This window comes from Mercurialis annua, linkage group LG1-X (assembly GCF_937616625.2).
Source record: "Mercurialis annua linkage group LG1-X, ddMerAnnu1.2, whole genome shotgun sequence".
NCBI classification, from domain to species: Eukaryota; Viridiplantae; Streptophyta; class Magnoliopsida; order Malpighiales; family Euphorbiaceae; genus Mercurialis; species Mercurialis annua.
Genome location: NC_065570.1, coordinates 6,953,231 through 6,975,903, shown reverse-complemented (window position 1 = coordinate 6,975,903; position 22,673 = coordinate 6,953,231). Strand labels below are relative to the sequence as shown.

Genomic DNA, 22,673 nt, shown 5'->3' with positions numbered 1-22,673 from the left:
AAGAGAAAGCACAAGATTTATCTACTACATCAAAAGCAATATGATTTTTAGACCAACCAAGAACCTTCACATCCACATCCTTTTTCCAGAACAATGCAAGACCCCCCCTTCGACAGTCAGGGTCAACAATAAAAGAAGTAAAAGACAAAAGACTACGACGAAAACTATCAAATTCACTACTAGCTAACTTGGTTTCCATTAAGAAAAAGATATCCGGGGAATTATTTTGAATAACAAAATTCAAAGCACGAACCGTCCAAGGATTTCCCATACCCTGGAGGTTCCAACTGAGCGTTTTCATTGCATCCGGCGAGACTGATCAACAGTCTCCGCCGATATCTCAAAATTTTCGAACTGAAGCGTCAATCCATCCCTTGCCTTTTTTGAGAAAAGATTGTTCTCCTCCACCACACTGTCATTGCTGCCCAGTGGTCTTTTGGTAGCACCACTTCTACCACTACTCGTACCCACATCAGTATCTCTATCCCTTTTTCCTTTAAGCCGAGTCCAGGAACCTTTGTTTGCAGATTTATCCTTTTTCCCCATACTACTCGTCTTGCTAGTTTCCTTAGAACTGTCAATAATCTGATTGGAATTTTGAACCTGTGCAACACTTATTTCAACAAAATCCCCCGAAGCCAGAAAATTGTCTTTTTTAGCCGAGCCCCCATCAACAATATTTCTTCTACCCATCTCCGACTCAATGATATTCACATTTTCAGCTAAGATTTCAGTTACATCGATTGTGTTTGCATAATTCAGGTTAAGTGATCTTCTAACAGTTCCTGGATTTGTAGTTTGCTCATTCATACCCTCATCAGTACGTTTCTCTCCTGTATAACCATCACCACTCATAGCCTGTCTACCTCCCATCAAGCTACGTTTTCTGGGTGTAGCACGTAACATGGGTCCATATGGCCACTCTGAGACGTCCGTTTGATCCGGTTTTGTTTCACAATCAGTAATAGTATGGTCCAGACATCCACACCAGTAGCAATAGTTTTGGATTCGTTCGTATTTAAACGGTATCCAACACTGTTCTCCAAGAGGATGTAATACCCCGTGTTTTCAAACTTGATTTGTCAGTTTGGTTATCCGTTACAAATTGGTTGTTTTCTTGCATTCGTTGTTATTTTGCATTTCAACATTTTTCTTGTTATGTTTCGAACTTGATTCTGAACTTGATTCTGAATGGTTATATGTTAGGAGTAACACTTGTGATACCTTGGTTGTGTCTTTTTGAGTGTCTTATATGTGTCCCATGATCTCGTATGTGTTTGATGTTGATTCGATTTATTTTCGGGTATATATCAAAACAGCATTCGCATGTTTTCCAGAACTGCCTTGTTTTAGTAAAACGTTGATATCTCCCAATTGAAATATCGGATCAAGCCCATTTTTTGATATGTTGTTCATAAGAGTATATTCTAGCATGTGTTAAATTTTCACGTTTTTTGGATGCTTCTAACTCTCAAAATGATAATTAAACCGTGGCTTTTATCAAAGCCCATGTAAAGCCCGCATAAGTCTATAAATAGACTCTTATTTTCATGTGAGCAGCCCCTTTTCTTTTTCACAAACCCTAAAACGAATATATTCATATAAAATACACATTTCCTTTGTTCTAACAAGTCCGGATGCGATTCATTACGCTAAGAATTTGATTTTTCATCATACTCGCAAGATCTACGCGATTTCTACGTTGTGTTCTTCGTTGGTGGCTTGTAGATCCAATTGATTTCGGTCCAGCCCTTTGGACCTTGGGTTAATACATCAATTATAATCTTGTTCATCATTCTTAGGTAATGTTTTTACTCCTAATTGATTTATGGATTCGTTGTTGTGTGATTTTGCCTAGAAATGCATAATATAGGATTTTGATGGATTGAATCGTCGTTATTGATATGCTATGTTTAAGCTACTGATGTTATATGATTAAATGATGGGTTATACATATATGATCTGATGTTATAAGTTTTGGAAAGTGTTTGGCATGATTCAATAACGAATTGGTGTAATTAAACAATGAATAGGCGATTTCTAGACTTGTGCGAATTGGATTCGTTTAATGAATTATTTAAATGGTTGAATCCAAATTGATTGATTATTAAGTGTTCTTATATCAATAGCTACTGATATAAAAAGTGTTTATTTGTAAATGATAATTGAAATTGGTTTGTGTTGTAAAATCTCTGCGATTTGCGAAATTGACAATTCTACGAAAGTTAAACGCAACGATTGCAAAATGGTTTTCAAATGCTATATCTACTGATCTAATATTTTATATATGATGTTTTGATGTTTTTGAATCAGTAGTAACATATTTTGGTTCATCGATTGTTGGTTTTGAATCGTTTGGCCAGTTTAGCCAATTTTCGGCAAAATTGCCAAATTTGATTATTTGAGTGCTTTGGCTTAATTTTGATTTTGATCAAATTATTAATGGCTGGAAATACAATTTATAAACTATTTTGGACATTTATAAAATGATAGTTACCTTGGGTCGTTTTAAAAATCAGTGGTTGTTATGGTATATAAGTTATGGTGAATTTTACAAAGGTGATATGGCTATCTAAATTAATATTTTAGATTTGAGTTTAAATCTTTAAAAGGTTTTTAAATCCTATTAATTGAATTTAAGGTGGCATTTTTAAGTGATGTATACCTTGGGTGAAACTTGTCAAATGTTGGCAAGCTATATGATTTATTGCTTTTAAGGTTGGCATTGTTAAGCTATGGATTGAGTTCTTATTTTCAAATGACTTTGGTTTTATTTAAGGATTGGTTTTAAACTCTGGTTTTCACTTTGGCTTATGGTTGGGTCGGGTTAGACTTGTGTCGCCCGACATGTTGTGTTGAGCTATACTGCAATTAAGGCTAACACACTACTCTGGGAAACTCTTTGGTTTAAAAGAACTATTTAAGTTATGAAAAGGACTTCGGTTTTGTTTTTATGGATACGAACTCATCTAAGCTAACTTGCATAAATTGTTTAAAGTGAATGATATGAATTCTTTGGTTTGTTTGATACATAGATGTTTACCTTACTTGGGTTGTACTTTGGTTGTGTTCAAGATGCTAGTCCTATGTGGTGTCTAGTATTCTTAGAGTTAGGGGTTGTATGGATTTTAACTTATACATTGTTTTAGACCCGTCGGATGCTCGTGCTTCGGAGTCTACGCAGGGTTAGCTGTTTGCCAATATTTCACGTGGATAAGCAAGCAGTGAGTTTGTAGTGCTATTTACCATTTTATTAAGTACCGCATCGTATTTTAATATTATAAATGCTTTTGAACTGTTTTTACGGATTATGGATCTGGATTGAAACGAGCTGCTCGATAGGCTTGTATCGAGACTGTGTGCACCGGTAAGTACTCTGGGATCGGCAGACTAAAGTCTTGCTTACGCTGGTATATGACGAGGATATGTTCCCGTCCACTCTGGGTTTATCAGTATGCTATGTCATACTTATGCTGGGATCATTTCAATACTGTTTTCCATAATCATATTATATTAGTATAAAAGATTTTGATTTAAGGGTTTTAAACTTAATAAATGTAAATAGTATTGCGAACTCATCTCAGTATATCTGACCCCGTTGTTTTCCCAAATTTTCCAGGTTTATGATTTGAAAGCTGGTCCACTCCGATTCTTGATTTTTGGAGGTTTTTATGTCAATAAAACTAGTCTGTTGTTTTAAACTCTTAGACCGCAGTAGAACTAGTATAGTGTTTGATTATTATACTTTGGTTTGTCGTGGTGGTACGACTTTTATATTATTATACTTTGGCATGTTACATTGGATTATTATATTTGAGGCATGATTCACAGTTTCGGATTATTATCAAGTTATGATATTAGAACTGTTGTATAAACTATTAGACTTAGGTTGGAGTCTCGGTTGCCCCCGAGCAGTGGTTTTCTTGCAGGTTTATTTGTATATAAGGTTATCCGCGAGGCTTGCTACGGGTTTTGGTACGAACATTACCCATACCCTAGCGCCGGTCGCGATCCATGAAATTGGGTCGTGACAGAGGATTTATGACTTTTGTTCCTCTGACAATCGGCCTAGAAACATCCACCATAACTCGGATCCTTTCGAACCTACTCCATCCTTCATTCCCTACTTCACCACATTCCAAAACCCTACCAAGTTTTGAGCCAATCTTAGCAATGGCTGCTTTTCCTCTACAATTCATAGGGAGATCGTAAACCCTAACCCAGAATGGACTCTCATGCATATGAACGTTATTTGGCTGTAAATTTCCAGTCATCTCCTGGAAAATAATTATCTGTTTATCGAAGTGCCAAGGGGACTCGCGAAGAATCCTATTGCGGTCCGCTTTAGAATTAAATTCAGCTACAAACAGGTTATCCCCAATATCACGCATAGCAAAGCCCTTCGCAAGGCGCCAGGCGCTCATCATAGCATTCTTCAGGTGTTGCAGGTTATATGGTTTCCGCGTCCATAGTTTCCCAACCAGACTGAGAGAAGCTTTCTCATCCAGTCTATCATCCACCACATCTTCAAGAGTTATCGCAACGTTTTCCTCCTCCGTAAGGCTAAGACGGCCATACATATCCGCTAGATTATTATCCATCGGACTAGACTACCACCAGGACACAGACAGTAAATAAAGGCTTAATGACAAGGACGAAATTCAGATAAGCGGAATAAATCCGAAGAGAGCTTCAAAGATGAAGAAGAAAAACCCTAACCCTAAGAAACCCTAGGGTAGAGAGAGAAACTCCACAGCGTTGGGAGAGTTAATCAAAAAAAAAATGTATTTTAACTAGTTTGTTATTACACCCTTAATTAGAAGATTTAATCATCTAAAAATACTTCATTTTTTTAACCTTTTTTGTTTACAGTATAAACTCTTAAAATTATTGATTTTAGCCTATTTTGTAATTTTAAACTTCAAATATTATAGCGATTTGTTCATATTGGAGCGAAAAAAATTTAATATATTTTCATATTACTTCATATTGTTCCAATTTAATTTTTACCATTAAGAATTCTAATATGAAGCAATACAATTGGTATATTTGAACTTTTTTCACTCCAATTTAAATAAATGTCTACAAATGAAATTTAAAATTGGAAAATAAATTGAAGATTTTGGACAATTAAAAAAAATCTAAAAGATAAAGTATTTTACAATAATTAAACCTACTATAATATATATAAAATTAATAATTGATAAAGAAAAATGTTATGAAGATAGTATAATATTTCATAGGCTTAATGGTTCAAAAAAGTTACAAACTTTTTAAACCTTCGTAAATTTATTTAAATTCTCGAAGTTTATAAATCTATTGAAATATGACTATTTCGCTATAAATGTATCAAATTTTACATAATTAATTTAATTGTCAATCTTTCAACTTTTAAAACTATATTTTCACTTTAATTTCTATACTAATTTCTTAATTAGACAAATTTATTTTTTAAAACTGTAAAATCTGACTTTTAATCCAAAAAAAATAATAACAACAACAACAAAATCAAATTTTAAATTTTCTACCTTTCGGTAGTTGAAGAAACAAATAAGTTTGAAACTCGAAATAAACAGAAAAGGCAATTGAATATCGTATTGAGATAAAAAAAATTGAAACAATTAAATTAATTTTGCGGAATTGAATAGATTTACAATAATATTATCGAATTTGAATAAATCTGTAAATTTTTAAAGCTTCAGATAAATTCATAAAAAATAATAAATATTTTCTTGGACCATATTAGGCCCATTATATGTACATATTAATTGTATTTTTTAATTAATGTGTATAATTTGAAATGTCAAATAAGAAGGGAATATTTCACAATGAAATCAATGTATGATTTTGTTTTAGGTATGCCTATGACGTGTTTGAACGAATTCTAACTATAAAACAACATTTTTTATTTAGACCAATTTCCACTCGAAACGGGTAGGTCTCTTGTGAAAGGAAAAACTCTGACATTAAATTTTAAACGGCTGCATATATAAATATGGTTCGAACCTGCGACCTCACTTAAATCAGGAGAGCGCCATACCAATTCACCTGCGTCTTGGGGTTTAATCAATATATGATTATTGATGAGTAATCACTATACCTAATCATATTATCAACAACTTTGCCTTGAAGATTTTTTAATAGGATTAAATTTCTCATTATACTTGGTCATATTTTCAACAATCTACCCAAGAGATAGGGAAAGAAATATCACTAGATTTTGATGATGACCTACACATTGCCATACTATGACGATTGGATGAGCGTATATACTTAATTTAATCATAGATTATAGAATCTGATCCTCGAATTAGGGCAAATAATGCAAAATTTTGTCTTGTCTCCAATTAGTTTAGTCAATCAACTGAATTATTTTCAGATTGTGCAAAAATAATGCTTCAATTAGAAAGCTGGCAAAGAAAAGATAAATCATGACTCCACTCATGTCATATCAATTAAAGATTTTTTTGTATTTATGATATTTAAAAGTGGAATATAAATAGTACTTTATAATGGATCAAAAAATAAATTGTAGTCAAATTGAAAAAAATTATAATAAAAACCTATCACTAAATAAATAAATAAATAAATTTATTCAAGTATAACTATCTTCTGAAATTACCAACCCAAATCGATATTGCATAGACACAATGAAAAAAAAAGACGATTCTGATTTTTCTCCATACCACAAAGTGCACAATCAGATACATCGCGTCTCTTGAATTTTCCGTCAAAATGTTAGCAAACATAAATGAGCTAACGAGCATACTATCAAACAAAATGATCAAACGATACATTAAGAAACTGACTTACTTTATTGTTTTCTCTATCTACATAATGAAATGATCATGAATCATTAACTAAATTAAAATAATCTTAAGCTATCAAACTAATGTGATTATTCGACAACCAACGATTGTTGAAGGTATTTATCATTTTTTGCTTTCCAGTTCGAATCACAATGCCATTGCTTAAGTTGTTACTCCTTCTATCGAAACCACCATTTACATTGACACAAAATGCCCATATGATATGGCTCGCTGCATTTTGATAATTTGAGACATAATTAACATATCATTCAAGCAGCTATTTTGTAGGTTTTAAACTCATCTCAACTACAACAAAATACAAAAGATCGAAAAATTACCAGAAAATATAACAAAATTTCTATATTCAACACAAATTCTGTTTCCGAATCAACTACAACAAAATACAAAAGATCGAAAAACTATTTTATGTAGTGAGTGAAAACCTTTAATCAGCAAATCATAAATACTCCAATCCACATGTGAGGGTAATTGATCTTGAAGGTGTGAAGTTTTTTATTTTATTTATTTGGTTACCGAATTTTAATTTTTTTTAGTTACCGTACTTTAATTATATTTCACCAAAAATGATTTTTAGACACCAAAGTGAAAAGTACTAAAATAAATCAAAATTTGATAAACAAAAAAAATCATTTTCACTGAAATAAAATTGAAATTTAGTCGTAAAAAATTAAACAAATTAAAGCTTATTTTTCAAATTGAAATAATTTAAAAACTTAGATATCGTTAGAATTAATTATCCTCAAATCTGGGTTCAGAACTCTAAATATCTCCTAATTGCCCAGACTAATTTAGCTTTCTTACAAAATCATTGATTTACACTAAACCAATTCAACAATTGAAGAAGGACAACATTGAGAACACATGAGACAAATATACAAGCTGTTAATCATAATAGCTAAAAACAATTAATAATATCTACCTCCACCACTAAACACTGTTTAATTACAAGTGATATGTCCATTACACAACAATTAGAGTATCTAATCACACACCATTACCTAATTTCATGCTTGTCTCCTACTTTTTCTCCTTAAAAATTCTTAATTTGGGGAGCACTAACCCTAAAACCACCAATCTTTTAATCTCCTTTTCCCTTGATATAGTTAGTAAATTATTTCCTTTAGGAATGTGATGTCAAGTATTAAAAATCAGATATCAAATTGACATCTCTAGATATATTAATAATTTCTTTTCTGAAAAGGACATTGATCCAATATATTTTTCTTTTTATGTGTTAGTAATTTTTAATTGTTTTTATGTTTGGCTTGTTGAGTCATTTCTCTGTCAATGATATTGAGTGGAGTGGAATGCCAGGTCAATGGGCTACAAGCTGCACAAGAGTACAAGACTGGCTAGATATAAAGAAGAATTGTGGATGGCCCATTTTCACCAAAATTACCTATTTTCTTTTATTATTTTTTATGATTCAAAAAGGATTTTATCACTTTTTTTTTCAAGTTAGAATATATTGATGAAGATGTAAATTTAAACAATAAAAGTCATATCACAGGGATTTCAATATGATCTTTCAAATTTGAACAACCAACTACTAAGTAAAAATCCAAGATAAGCAAAAAAATTTGGAAATAAGAATAAATTTATGACATGGATCTCGATAAACTTAACACAACAAAGAACTATGTTTCCGTTGTACGGGGTACTTAGATCATCCTTTTTCCGATTTGACAAGAAATCTGCTCTATCCGACGAAACTTAGCATTTTCGGTTCATCTTCAACGATATTCTAAAGAGATAGATTTAGAAACCTCCCCAATGTTTAGATTTACAAGAACTTGGATCTAAAACTCGAATGAACACTAAATAGTCTTGAACGATCTACAACATCGGATCAAAGAGGTAAGAAAACAAACCATAACAATTTATTTCATAAGATAAAATTTCAAACCATAAAAAACATCTTAAAAAAGTCTTATTCAAACAACAAAAAGTACATCTATACTAAATAAAACCATGGGCGGAGAGAAGATGATTTTCCGGTGATCGGAAAAATCATCTTCTCCCACCCTCACCAAAAACAAGATGAAGAAGATAAACTTTATTTAGAGAGAAGGGAGAGCAAATTTTGTTGAGAGAGAGATTTGCTTTGTGTTATTTTTGTTTTAGCTTGGATTTTGTCACTTATAATCTTATATTATGAGAACTAGAATTTTATGAACATCAAATGAGAAACATAGTTAATATTATATGCCTCCATAAGTATAGTGTAGTGGTAAACTTTTCTACTTTGATTGTAAGTTTTGAATATATGAAAATCAAACCAAATCTAACCAAATAAACATAGAACCGAACCAAATTTACTTCTCCAGTTCTAGTCGATAGAAATATTGGTTTCGATCAGTTTGGACACTCTTATGTTTAAATGGACTATTTTAGACACATTATACCTTTAGAATACATTCTGCACATCATTATAATTATAAAAGTTAGTTATAGTTGATATTAAATGGTAAATATACAATTGATCCATGTATTGTACGTTTTTAATGAACTGTTCCTTGCTAGACTTTAAGACTCGCGTAGATAAAATTTGAGAACACGCGCCCGGTGGTCCATTAAAAAAGGACCCATTTGACAAAAAACTGATATATACATAGACTTAAATGAGCAAATAAAACTTTAAGGACCAGTTAATTATAATACATATAGTATAGAAGCCTGAAAATGAATTTAACCTTAAAAAATTGGTGTCTTGTGTATTGTTCAAGACAAGAGAAGCATCTAATGACTTCCATGGTAGGAAGTGGAGTTAGACTTGCATAAGTAATTAAAGATAGGGTTAATTGTAAATTTATACACGAATTTTATCCTAATTTACAATTACAATATAAACTTTAAAACTTGGCAATGTTAGTAACCAACTTTATATTTTTTGCAAATCGATACACAAAACACGAAAAACACTAACGTGGATATTGTGATATATCGCCATGTGTCGTTGCGTGATTGGTCAGTGTACCAATTTGTTAAAAAAAAGTTGGTTACTGACATTGCTAAATTTTAAAATTTATATTTTAATTATAAGGATAAAATTAGTGTATAATTTGCAATTAACCCTTAAAAATATATGATTATCTCCATTCCACTCCACCGGAAGGAAAGTGGGTCTATCAGAATACGACAACTAATTAATGCTATCATCAAATGAATCACAAATTAAGCCTTAGCCCTTTTAGCTATACATTTCTTATCAATTTGTTGGTATTCCCCAAGTCCATTCAATTGTTTTTAATTATAGTCTCGAGGATTGATATAAATCAATAAAGCACATTTATTGGTCCACATTTTATCTCGCATTTTAGCTACCATTTGAATTGAGAAAATTTAGAGATATAAAATTCATCGATTTTATACAATTTATAAATTTTATAAAAGTTCATTGTTAAGTGTAAAAGATATCATGAGAATCCATGTGTTGCGATAATCATTCTTCTTCTAAAATCCACCATTTAATTTTTCACTTTTTAAGTGGAAAAGTTGATACCATCATTTTTAATAAATGATAAACTATATTATAATTTAAATATTCTATATGTATCTCTATTGATCTATGGATTTCATATTCAATATAAACGGTGGAATTTATAAATTCATAGTGAAATTTATGAATTTCGAAAACCGTCAATCCAAACGGTGCCTTAAAAATATTTTCTCTTTTTTTATTTGTCATTTATTTTTTATTTTAACATATATTAAAATATATTAAATATCATAAATTTATTTTTCTCTATATTTTTTATTCTTGTCTTGAAAAATATGATAAACTCAAATGCATTATTAATTTTACGCATAAATCTTTCTATCATACACAAATAAAATGAAGCAGAGATGGTAAATTTTTTAGTCCTTCACATTTGTATTGCTAATTTACATGCAGTTTAACGAGATATAATTCAAAAACATTCTTTATGTTTATCCTTTTCTATTATATATATTTTTATTAAATATATGCATTTTTTCCTCTTTTTTCCTTATAAAAAATAAAAAAAATAAAAAATAGGTGATTTGCATTTCTAATTCCAACGTTTTATATTTGTAGCGATTTAAACACATTATATAAAATATTGCAACTCACATTCGATACTTGTTAAGTTTGGCACTATATAGTCAATTTCACCGACTATTTCAAGCCCATGTAGCAAACCAGAGAAAAACCTGAATGACAAATCACCGATGTACGAGATAATGTTGTTTTAGTTAAGTACCTACAAGAATAAAATGCCCCCCCCCTCTCTTTTTCAATCTATTGAAATACAAATTTATAATTTAAAAGCTGTTGAGATCTGTTTTTAAATTTTAAAACGGTGAAAAGATAGTAAAATTTAGAAATCGTTGCAAAAATTATCCAATTTTATTGTTAAGTTTCAATTGTGCTGCAAAACTTCAGACAATAAAATCTTAGATTAGGACTTATCAATGTGAAGCATGTTCTGTGTGTTGAAGTGAGAATTCCATATTGGTAGTATGTGTGAATGGACATGTGTTTAAATATTGGTTGGACACCTCCATTTAACATTAATTGCTTTTAAGATGGAATCTAATATGGTATCAAAGTCTTGTCCATCCACACAATTTGAATAAGACCGGCCCACGTGAGATGTGTAAGGGAGGATGGGTCGTTCGACCCGGACACGCTACGTGTGAGAGTGAATGTCGAAGTGGGAATCTCACATTGGTAGTGTGTGTGAATGAACATGTGTTTAAATATTGGTGGACACCTCCACTTAACACCAATTGATTTTAAGATGGAATCTAACACTGTGGAGTCGAAGCTGTTCACAAATATTCATTAATCCTTAATAAAAAAAATCTTTATGTATATTATAATTTGTTAATATAAGTATTGTATAGTATTCTACTAATATCGCAAATTTATTTCGTCTTACAAGCATAAAATCCCCCATCTCGAGTGATAAAAAGAAAAATATCATCTTACACTGATTGATTAATGAATTAAATATTTAATTCACATAAGAAAATATTTCAGTGACTTTATTTATTGTTGATTTTATATATAGTCCCTAAAATTTCACTAATAATTTACAAGACAAGTCTACAATACTATATATATATAATATTAAAATTTGAATTATTTAATAGTAACTAAAATCATGAGGGGGAAAGGTAAAGAGGCAAATGGTGGACGTACATGAAGGTGGAAATGAAGAATCAAATTTTGTACATATAAGAATCAAATAAGTACAAAGTTACCCATAATTATAAACAAAGAAAGTGAAACATAGATGCATCAAAACATCTAAAATCTTGCTATTCCAAGTTATATATGCATAAGGGCATAATCGTACATATTCAAGATCCCAGATCTAACTCATTGTTTGGTTTTAATACATACATCAAGTTAGGAGAGGTGGGGCTGAATCTCACTAAATTAGGGTTTCGCTAGTTAATGGAGAAGCATGTATATTTATAAAGCATTTAATTAAAAAATAAATCATCTCTACACTCTATTCATCACGTCATTCGTTTATAGTAAGAGATAGAACTACTTTAAAGGGTGAGGAGGCAACCGCCCTTTCAAACCGTTATTCTTCTTATAAAAATCTTTTTTAAGTTTTGAATGTGTTTATAATTAGCCATTCGAAGCGGTTTTTTTACACTTTTAATTATATATTATAATATTATTGACTTTGTTCACGTATAATGTGGTCGACAAAAGTTATATGAAAATTAGGAATAAATAAACCTATTTTTTTTTATTAGTTAGATGTAGTTCATACATACACACCAAAATAAAAAATTATTTATGGAAAGGGTAATGATTCTTCGCCTTCCTCTCCCTAAACCTCAGGTAAGCCCTAACCCTAGCTTTCACTTGGCATAACTCTTATTCGAGATCCAGGATAGATAGATGTTTGGTTTCTGCGGCAGTGGGCTTATATTGGCCGAATCTCTCTCTTACTGCTATGCCTAGAGGAAAATCTGATCATGTTCCAATTTGTTTCCGCTCGGCTAACAAATTTGATTGGGGACCAAAGCCTTTTCGGTCTGTGGATGCATGGTGGGAGCATGATGACTTCGATAATTTTGTTAAAGAGTCTTGGAATTCAGTCTGTTCTTCGTCCAATAATCTTACTCAAAGATTAAGGGAGCTTAGAACGCGAATTAAGAATTGGAATGCTAATATCTTCGGTGATCAGAATAAGAAGATTAAGGACCTTAATTGTGCTATTCTTGCTAAAGAGGTGGCTGCTGATTATAGGCAACTTTCTGTAGAGGAGGAAAGTGATTTAGCAATTCTCAAGAATGAGCTGTGGGTGTCGGAAAAGAGAATTGAATCATTATGGATTCAAAAATCTCGCTTGAATTGGAGCTTGTCGGGTGATAGGAATACTAAATTCTTCCACAGTATTGCCTCTCAGCATCACAGGAATAACCATATCTCTTCGATACAAGTGGAAGATAGTCTATTTGCAGAGCCAGCTGACATTAGATTTCACATTTGATAATTTTTTAATTCTCTTTACTCGCAGAAAGAGAGAGTCCGATTTGACTTATCTGGGTTGATGTTTTCGAAGCTTAATGCAGACCAAGCGGACGCTCTAATACATCAATTTGATGAAGATGAAGTGTTCTCGGCTATTTCTTCTTGCCATGAAAAGAAAGCGCCAGGTCCGGATGGCTTTAACTTCTTTTTCTATCGCAGAGCTTGGACAACTATGAAAGCGGCCATTTTGGAGATGTTTGTTGATTTTCATAGGTCGGGTTTTATTCCTCGTGGTATTAACACCTCTTTTATGGTTTTAATACCTAAGGTGATTGGCTCATCCAATATTAGAGACTTTCGTCCTATTAGCTTGGTGAATGGGTTGTACAAGCTTCTATCTAAAGCTCTGTCGAGACGCTTGGCTCCCATGATTTCTTTTGTTGTTTCAGAAAATCAACATGCTTTTCTGAAAGGAAGAAGTATTATGGATTGTTCCATGATAGCCAATGAATTAATTCACTTGGCACATAGGCGTAAGGATCGGCTTCTTGTTCTAAAACTTGATTTCCAGAAAGCGTTTGACAGTATCGATTGGGAATACTTGTTTTCAGTTATGCGTTGTATGGGATTTCCCCGGAAATGGATTCAATGGATGTCTTCTTGCTTATCTACAGCAACTACGTCTATCTTGGTGAATGGTAGTCCAGTTAATCCGATTAAGCTGCGCCGTGGTGTCCGTCAAGGAGATCCTATCTCTCCTTATTTGTTTGTTTTGGCGGTAGAAGGTCTGAAATATATTCTGGATAAATCCAATCGTATGGGATGCACTATGGGTTTCGATTTTTGTGCTGAGCGTGAGTCTATCTCCTTATTACAGTTTGCTGACGATACTCTTATTTTTCTTCCTTTCGATTTAGTGCAGCTTCGATATTTGACTCGGATTTTACGTTGCTTTGAAGTTATTTCTGGATTGAAAATTAACTTTCATAAAAGCTCTATTATGGGAGTTAATGTTAGTGAATCAGATTTATCTTCAGCTGCAATGGTTGTAGGATGTAAGACTGAATCTCTTCCTATCAAATATCTGGGTTTACCTTTGGTTAAGCGTCAATTGGCCTCTGGTTTTTGGGATCATGTTGTGGAAAGGTTTAAATCAAAGCTTGCTTTATGGAAAGGGTCTTTGTTATCTCCTGCAGGAAGGTTAGTGCTTATTAAATCTGTCCTGTTTAGTGTGCCAGTTTATTTCATGTCTGTTTTTAGTATGCCGTGTGCTGTTCAGAGAAGACTGGATTCTTATATGAAGCGTTTTTTGTGGACGGGCGATGCTTCATCTAGAACGCTTTGTAAAGTTTCTTGGAAGGTTATTTGTCAAGATTATGATATGGGTGGTTTGGGTATTACTAATCTTAAAATCAGGAATCAAAGTCTGCTTTTTAAATGGGTTTGGAAATTACGCTTTATGGACAGGAACTCGTTATGGTTTGCCGTTATCTCTAATTGTTCATTAATTTCAGATTGGAATTCTTTGCTTTATGCTGATTCTAAGATTTTATCTACTGTTTGGAGGGGGATCAAAAAGAGATGCTGTAATGATGTTTTTATGTGGGGTGTGTTTGCGGATAATGTTCGATTTAAGGTGGGCGATGGAGCTTTGATTTCTGTTTGGGATGATAATTGGCTTGGGTATGGTTTAGCAAAGGATTTATTTCCGAGGCTTTATAACCTTTCAAACCATAAACATGCTTTTATTTTAGATATCAGATATGAAGGATGGAAGTGGCGCCGGAGATTAAGAGGATCGGAGCAGATTTTATTTTGAGATTTACAGAATCTCTTTGAGGTTCTTCAGTTTATGGATGGTAGGTATGATGTAATTTCATGGAACTCCCCCTCGTTGATTTTTTCTGCAGCTTCTTTTTGCAAATTGGTGGCTTCTACAGCTGCTGCTCGGTCTTCTACTGTTAATTCTGCAGCAGATTTGCGAGATGAAACAGTCCAGGTCGGAGATCGTCGTGCAGCTGTTCAATCTTCAGCAGCAACACGGTCTAGTTCAGCAGCATGTCTTCAAGACGTTCAGCAGCAAACTGGCCTCTCCAATCGAGCTCGTGTCTTTGTGGAAGAGCTGCAGTTACGTCGGCCTGCTGCTGTAAATCATCAGCAGCTCGGTTTTGAGGAGGTTAGGGATACAGGAGATGGGGTTTTGAGGAATGACTTTGAGGATGTAATTGCGAGAGATTATACAGGTATTTCTAAGACTTCTTTATTTACTCGTCTTTGGAAATCGCAGGCTCCACCACGTGTTAAATTTTTCATTTGGGTAGCTCCCCACAATCGAGTTCCTACTTTGGATTTTTTGGCTAAACGATTGATAGTCTCTCCGGATAACAGTATGTGTTCTCTCTGTGATGTTGTGGAAACGCGGGATCACTTATTTATCCATTGTGCCTTTGCGAGGAGTATTTGGTGTGGTGTTATTCAGAGATTGTATTTAGTTTGGGTTATTCCGTATTCTTTTGATGATTTTATGGTTCAATGGCAGAGTATGATACCTAGGGGTCCTTATTGGAAGCTGTGGGAGATGCTTTGGTATTTGATTGTGTGGGAAATTTGGAAATGCAGGAATGGTAGAGTTTTTAGGAACGAAGTTTCAAACAAGGATGCGGTGATCTTTAGTTGCTTTTCTAAAGCTGTTTTTGTTTTTAAGAGTTATAATAGGAGTTTTAGCTATTCGAGTTGGGATTTCTTTTTGAATCCATCCAGTGTTTTGTATTCGAATCTTTGATTCTCGCCCACTTCTTTTTGCCTAAGCCTTTAGCGTGCCGCCTTGTGTGTGTCGCTTCTTGTGCGAAAGCTTAAAGTAGTGGTTTTTGCCTCTTCTTGTGGCTTTAATATATTTTTTTTCATCAAAAAAAAAATATGCTTAAAAAAATAAACAGACTTATACTAATTTACGTAATGCTTTTAGTGTATGGACATTATGCAAAGTATAGTCAGGTCCAATAAATGTGGTAATTTTGGACATTAAGCAAACCATATAACATATACGGACACATCTTCCATGTATTAACAATGATGATAGTGATATTCTCAAAAAAAACAATGATGATAGTGATATATCTTCCTTTTGATTTGGGTAGGAAAATGTGCCATTGAGTGCTTTTCTTTTATTTATAGACAAGAAAGAATACAATTTAAATTTTTTACCAATTCATCTAAAATTTTAAATTATTATTTTTCATTGAATAATTAATCCATCTAAGATTTAAAGAGACTTAAAATAAGTACTAATTAATTAATTAAAAATAATATAAAATAATAGATCTATATACTTCAGTGAAATTGATAAACATATTAAATAATTTGGCATTTTCATAAAATACTCATGGCCCATAAGAATATGAATGATAGTGTGACATTTTTAACCCAAACTTTACCCTCTCTACTTTATGTTCGAGCAAAATAGTTTAGGAAATTGAAGGTATGTTGGTACAAAGTGGAAAACAGTTTATATCTTTAATTATTAAGGGGTTACTATATGTAAAATTATCATATTTACACTTGTGACTTTTAAATTTTGTTAATTTTATTTACCATATTTTACTTTTTTACAATTATGTCACTTTTTGAAAATCCAGCGATTTATAGTCGATGTGACGGCCAAAAAATGACGTGGCGCGATAAACCATATACCATAAAATTGATCATTATTTGTTATTTAAAAAAAGACCTAATGTTTTTTATTATTTGTTAGTTCTTAATATATTTGGTTGACGGATGCTCGTGGTTGATTTGGAGGTCCAACAAAATAAAATATAAACATAAATAGGATAATTTCTAATTTTAAAACAAGTCATGGGTTTCAAGCAATTTGCAACTGCTAGTCAGGAACTCCCACAAAAACATGAGTCCACTTTCTGGCTTTAAAAACATATTAGGTATGGATGTGAAAAATATTTATACAATATAAAATTATAATATATAAATAGAAGAAAAACTACACATCCAAACACTTCCAATTAACTAGCTAGAGCAAATATCCAGCTTCACCCATGCACAATTCCGCCACTGAACCACGCCCTCGTCCTCCACCCATAAATATTTAAGAAAACATATAAAAAACATTGGTGACTAGGAAATCTCTAGCGGAACACGACCACCTCTTAGGAGTGGAGTCCGACCACCTGGATAAACTCTAAAGCAGGCTAGCCTTAATATTTCAACACTCAACCTCCTATTTAATACGGATCTTTAACAATTCATTCATAATACTTTCTACAGATCCATACTGAAACCAACTGAGCCAACTCGTGGTAGAATAAAATATGAAATTGTACTTTTTAACATATCTAACTAGTGATAAACTAAATCCCAGATACTCACAAATGCTAAACAAATCAACAACAATTATGTACAAAAATGATGGAAAAGAAAATAATAAATAAGTAGGTTGTGGTGGGAGTGGTCCTATAGCATCATTAGTAGTAGTGAGTTGTGACAAGCTGTTTAGGGTTAATTAGGGGTTGTAAAAAAGAACCCAATAAGGACCCACTCCCAACTAAGCCTTTCATTTCTTTTAAATCAAAGAACCCACTCTTCCTTTTTCATATTATAAATCAATGCTCACTCACTTCACCATTTTTTCACAGACCTTCAGACTAATTAATTAAGGGTGTGTGAGCAAGATGGAGAAGCAGGGCACGTGCATTACTAACTCATGCATCAAATATTTTTTATGTTCTTGTTAATTATTTTATAATTAATCTCCGGTGAGTTAGTTCTTCATGTGCCCGTCTTCCCCATCATGACCACCGCACCTCTCCGCTCATTTCCGGCTAATCGTCCGTTATCTAAGTGGTTATTACAGTTCAAGCTCCATTTTCAGGTCAGTCGTGCATTTCCTATGTATTGAAAAGATTGTATACATATAAATAATCTCCATGGTCAAAGGAGCAAAATCTTTCTAATTCCAATGTGATGGCTAGTGTGGAAATTCTATTTTAGTAATATTAATATAAGGAGAAATTATATTACTAGTGTCTAAATTTTTTAATATTCTATTTCGTGTTGGAACTTTTATTTCGTAACAGTGTTTTAATTATTGTAAAATATTTCAAACAAGTGGGTTTAGTCGTTTTTCGGTTATCGGTATCCTAAAAAAACAAAATAGCCTCTATTTTTATTTAAATTTATGAGTCATATTAGTAAAAAATATAATTGTATACACAAAATATAGTTGATTGTATGCTATAATATAGTTATTGAATCCGCTCTTAGGAGAATATCCGCTTTTTAGCCTATTTTTTGACAGATCTATTAGAGACCCGTGGGGCACGAGCACGAAGGAGAGCACCGCATTAAGATCATATTGGCATACTCTCCCAAAAAAAGAGCAGACCCCATTGAAGACGAGAGTGAGGTACAACAAGGGTGTACAGGCCCATCCACCGCCCTTCTCACGGAAATCTAATGCATTCTTTTCGTTCAGATACACAGTACCGTTTGACTATGCATTCACAGTAGATAAGACTAGAGCTGGAATATATATATATATATATATATATATATATATATATATATATATATATATATATATATATATATATAGTGGCGGAACGAGAACTGAAACTTAGAAGAGTCGACATTTTTTGCTTTCGGTTATTTAGAAAAATAGAATGGCGGTAAACATTGTTTAAAATGATAACTTACCGCCCCTATAAGGGAAAAACCGCCCCTAAAAATTATAGGGGCGGTTCATAGGGACGGTTATAACCGCCCCCTACAGAAAAAAACACCATTTATATTTATTTATTTTTTAATTTTTTTAATTATAGGGGCGGTTCCCCTGGTTCCGTTCATGTATATATATATATATATATATATGGAGTTAAAATAACAAACCAATCACCAAATTTTAAAATAATTTATTGCTTTATTAGTAGTCTAGTGATTGGAAAAAAAGATAAAAATACTTTTTGATATATTTTTAAAATTTTGAAACAGGAATACGAAAGAAATATAAATCTTAATGCTAAAATAGAAGATTTGGAAAGTTCAGACGTACTAATGTAATTTATCCTTATATAATAATGTCACAACTTTGTCTCAAGGAAAAGGAAAGGAAGGGAGTTTATGCAAAGTTTATAAAAAAAAAGGGTTAATTTCATAAAAAGTCACGACCTTTATATAAATTTTCATTTTAATCACGACTTTTAAAAATTACCATATAAAACCACGACCATTCATTTTTTTTCAAATCTATCACCAAATCAATTTTCGGTGTATTTTTGATGACGTGACCACCATAATCCGGCAAATTTGAAAAAAAATGAAAGGTAAAATTCACCGGGAAAATAGTCGGTGATAGATTTGAAAAAAAAATGAAAGGTCATAGTTTTATATGGCAATTTTTAAAAGTCGTGATTAAAATGAAAATTCGTATAAAGGTCGTGACTTTTTATAAAATTAACCCTAAAAAAAAGCGGATAAGAATCAAGAAATTAAGCACGTGTTCCGCCGAATGTTGTCCCAGTTAAAGAAAGCGGATAAGAATTAAGAAATTAAACATTTCAGTCATTCTGTTCATTTTTTGTGCTAGTCAATCGCGTTAAAAAAAATTAAATTAAAAAATAATAATTTAAAAATAATGTGATCTCTCATTTTTATTTTTGTCTACGATTTCGTCCCTTAAATTTAAAATTTATTTACTCCTATATCTTTTAATTTGATTGACTAACATTAAAAATAGATAGAGGGGCAAAATTATTGGCAGAATCAAAAGTAAGGGATCAAATCATTTGATTTGCAAATAAAAGAGATCAAAGAGTGAATTATGATAAATATGACAAATTTTAAAGTAAATGCTCATTAAACTATTCATCTGGGTAGAGTTGTACATAAAAAATTCAAAACAACCAAATCAAACAATTCAACCAAACCAAACCAAATATTACGATCAATAAATATTATATTTCTATAATATTAAGATATTAAATTTATAAAATATAAAAATTTAAAATTTAAAATATTTATAATTTTTTTAATAGTCATTATTATAGTTTGTTATATAAAGATAAATAAATATTTTTTGATGTTTAGATTTTTTTTTATCTTAGATAATAAATTAATAATTTTTTGATGATGGTTTAAACTGGTTTCAAAGAAAAAATTATCAAATTAAACCAAACCAATTTCGCTAGTTTATAATGTGGGTGGTTTGATTTTGGTTTGGAAATTTGCTAAACCAGTATAATTAGGTTGGACTAAAATATCAATGATAAACTAGTCAAACCAAACCATGTACACCCCTACATTGGGTATTAAAAAAGGGAAAACTGTTAAAAAAATTGCAACTTTTTATATAACTAGTGTCGCTTTACGTCTTTCACACGTGGCTCGTAGTGTAACTCGTCGAATAATGATAACTATATGTTGGCTAAAGGCCTTTAGCCATAATTCTTAATTTTGATGATAACTAAAGCCCACTAATTTTATTTCCCCAAGTGTCATATTCTAGAAGCATCTTGAATGGTTTCTTATTACTCAAGAAAAACGATTGGAGGGCATTTCGGTTATTAAGCTAAAAGAGCCAGCTCAGCTTATACACCAAGGCTGGATCCGTACTACTGTAAGGCTGAGCCACTAACAAACAAAGAGCAGCAGTGTACTATTGTCACACAAGCCAACGGAATATTCAAGTTGATTGGACCAGCTCAGCTCAAGGAGGCTCCTCCATTTGTCATCTTATACACCTTGCAATTTGGATAAGGATGACTCATCCCTTCTAGAAGATTTTTGAAGACTATATAAAAAGACTCCTCTTTCATTTTCAAGTGTGTGGAATCTCAGAAAGAAATCATCTCAACCACCATCTTTGTGCTTAATATTTTGGTTATACCTCTCAAAAGAACTAGGGCTAGTTTTGAGTGAGAGTTTTATACCACAACAAATCTGTAAACACTTGTGAGGATTAGACTAGTTTTTGGGTAGAATTAGGTTTAGGAGAACTTATTAGCTTGTAAACAAGATCATAAGATAAACTTGTTTTTGCAAGAGTTAAAACACAGAGATTTGAAAGTAGGTTTAGTTTGAAAAACTCTTTTAAAACTAATCAATCAGTAAGCTGAACAGTGTAAGAAGTTAAAGCGAAAAGCATAAATGATCAAGCCAGATTTTTATAGTGGTTCGGCAACCCTGCCTACATCCACTCCTTAAGGATACCCATCCTTATGATTTTCACTCTTTAATTTCTATTACGGGCTAGAGAAAAAATCTTAAGAATACGACCCTAGTTCTACCCAGAAGCTAGTTTGTAACTTACAAGCTGATTTATTTAGCTTCAGCAAACTATTTCCCTTTGAGAAAGTACCTAATTCTACCCAAAAACTAGTCTAATCCTCACAAGTGTTTACAGATTTGTTGTGGTATGAAACTCTCACTCAAAACTAGCCCTAGTTCTTTTGAGAGGTATAACCAAAATATTAAACACAAAGATGGTGGTTGAGATGATTTCATTCTGAGATTCCACACACTTGAAAATGAAAGAGGAGTAGGGCTAGTTTTGAGTGAAAGTTTCATACTACAACAAATCTGTAAACACTTGTGAGGATTAGACTAGTTTTTGGGTAGAATTAGGTTTACTTTCTCAAAGAGAAATAGTTTGCTGAAGCTAAATAAATCACCTTGTAAGTTACAAACTAGCTTCTGGGTAGAAGTAGGGTTGTATTCTTAAGACTTTTTCTCTAGCCCGTAATAGAAATTGAAGAGTGGAAATCATAAGGATGGGTATCCTTAAGGAGTGGATGTAGGCAGGGTTGCCGAACCACTATAAAAATCTGGCTTGATCTTTTATGCTTTTCGCTTTAACTTCTTACACTGTTCAGCTTACTGATTGATTAGTTTTAAAAGAGTTTTTCATAAACCTACTTTCAATTCTCTGTGTTTTAACTCTTGCAAAAACAAGTTTATCTTATGATCTTGTTTAAAAGCTAATAACTTCTCATATACTTGTGTAGTTTAAATAAGAAGCTATACAAATTAGCTTGAGCTAACTTCACAGTTTATTACATTTTAAGAAAAGTTTTTAACTCTCAATCCCCCCCCCCCCCCCCCTCTCTTGAGCTACTGCTGGACCCAACATTATATTTATCATAAATTATGATATTTATATTTAATTAATAAATTTTTCTTTAATATTGAATTGTATTTAAGAATAAACTATCAAATAATAATTACAATAATAGTTAACTAAAAATAATATATTTTATTTATAGAAAATATAAGTAATAAATATTAAATAATAATTACAATAGTAATTTATTAGAAGTAGCTTTAAAATAATAAAAATTAAATATTTAAAACAGGTTATTTAGTAAGTATTTTAG

General features: G+C 32.1%; 2 protein-coding genes and 1 long non-coding RNA gene across 3 annotated transcripts; 2 read left to right on the top strand and 1 right to left on the bottom strand.

Annotated features, from left to right (window-relative positions):
* Positions 1 to 297: 297 nt before the first annotated feature.
* On the bottom strand, positions 298 to 12,063 carry LOC130015176 (uncharacterized). Its single transcript, XM_056104876.1, has 5 exons — positions 12,060 to 12,063; positions 6,915 to 7,040; positions 6,814 to 6,830; positions 4,062 to 4,610; positions 298 to 1,035 (listed from the first exon to the last, which is right to left on the bottom strand). Exons 1-5 carry the CDS (start codon positions 12,061 to 12,063, stop codon positions 298 to 300), a joined length of 1,434 nt encoding a protein of 477 aa, XP_055960851.1.
* Positions 12,064 to 12,772: 709 nt separating this feature from the next.
* On the top strand, positions 12,773 to 13,312 carry LOC126686057 (uncharacterized). Its single transcript, XM_050380112.1, has one exon. It carries the CDS (start codon positions 12,773 to 12,775, stop codon positions 13,310 to 13,312), a length of 540 nt encoding a protein of 179 aa, XP_050236069.1.
* Positions 13,313 to 17,849: 4,537 nt separating this feature from the next.
* LOC126677184 (uncharacterized) lies at positions 17,850 to 22,068 on the top strand. The gene is made up of 2 exons (XR_007640484.2): positions 17,850 to 18,175; positions 18,587 to 22,068. It is a non-coding gene; the product is annotated as an uncharacterized LOC126677184 (long non-coding RNA).
* The last annotated feature ends 605 nt before the right edge of the window (positions 22,069 to 22,673 follow it).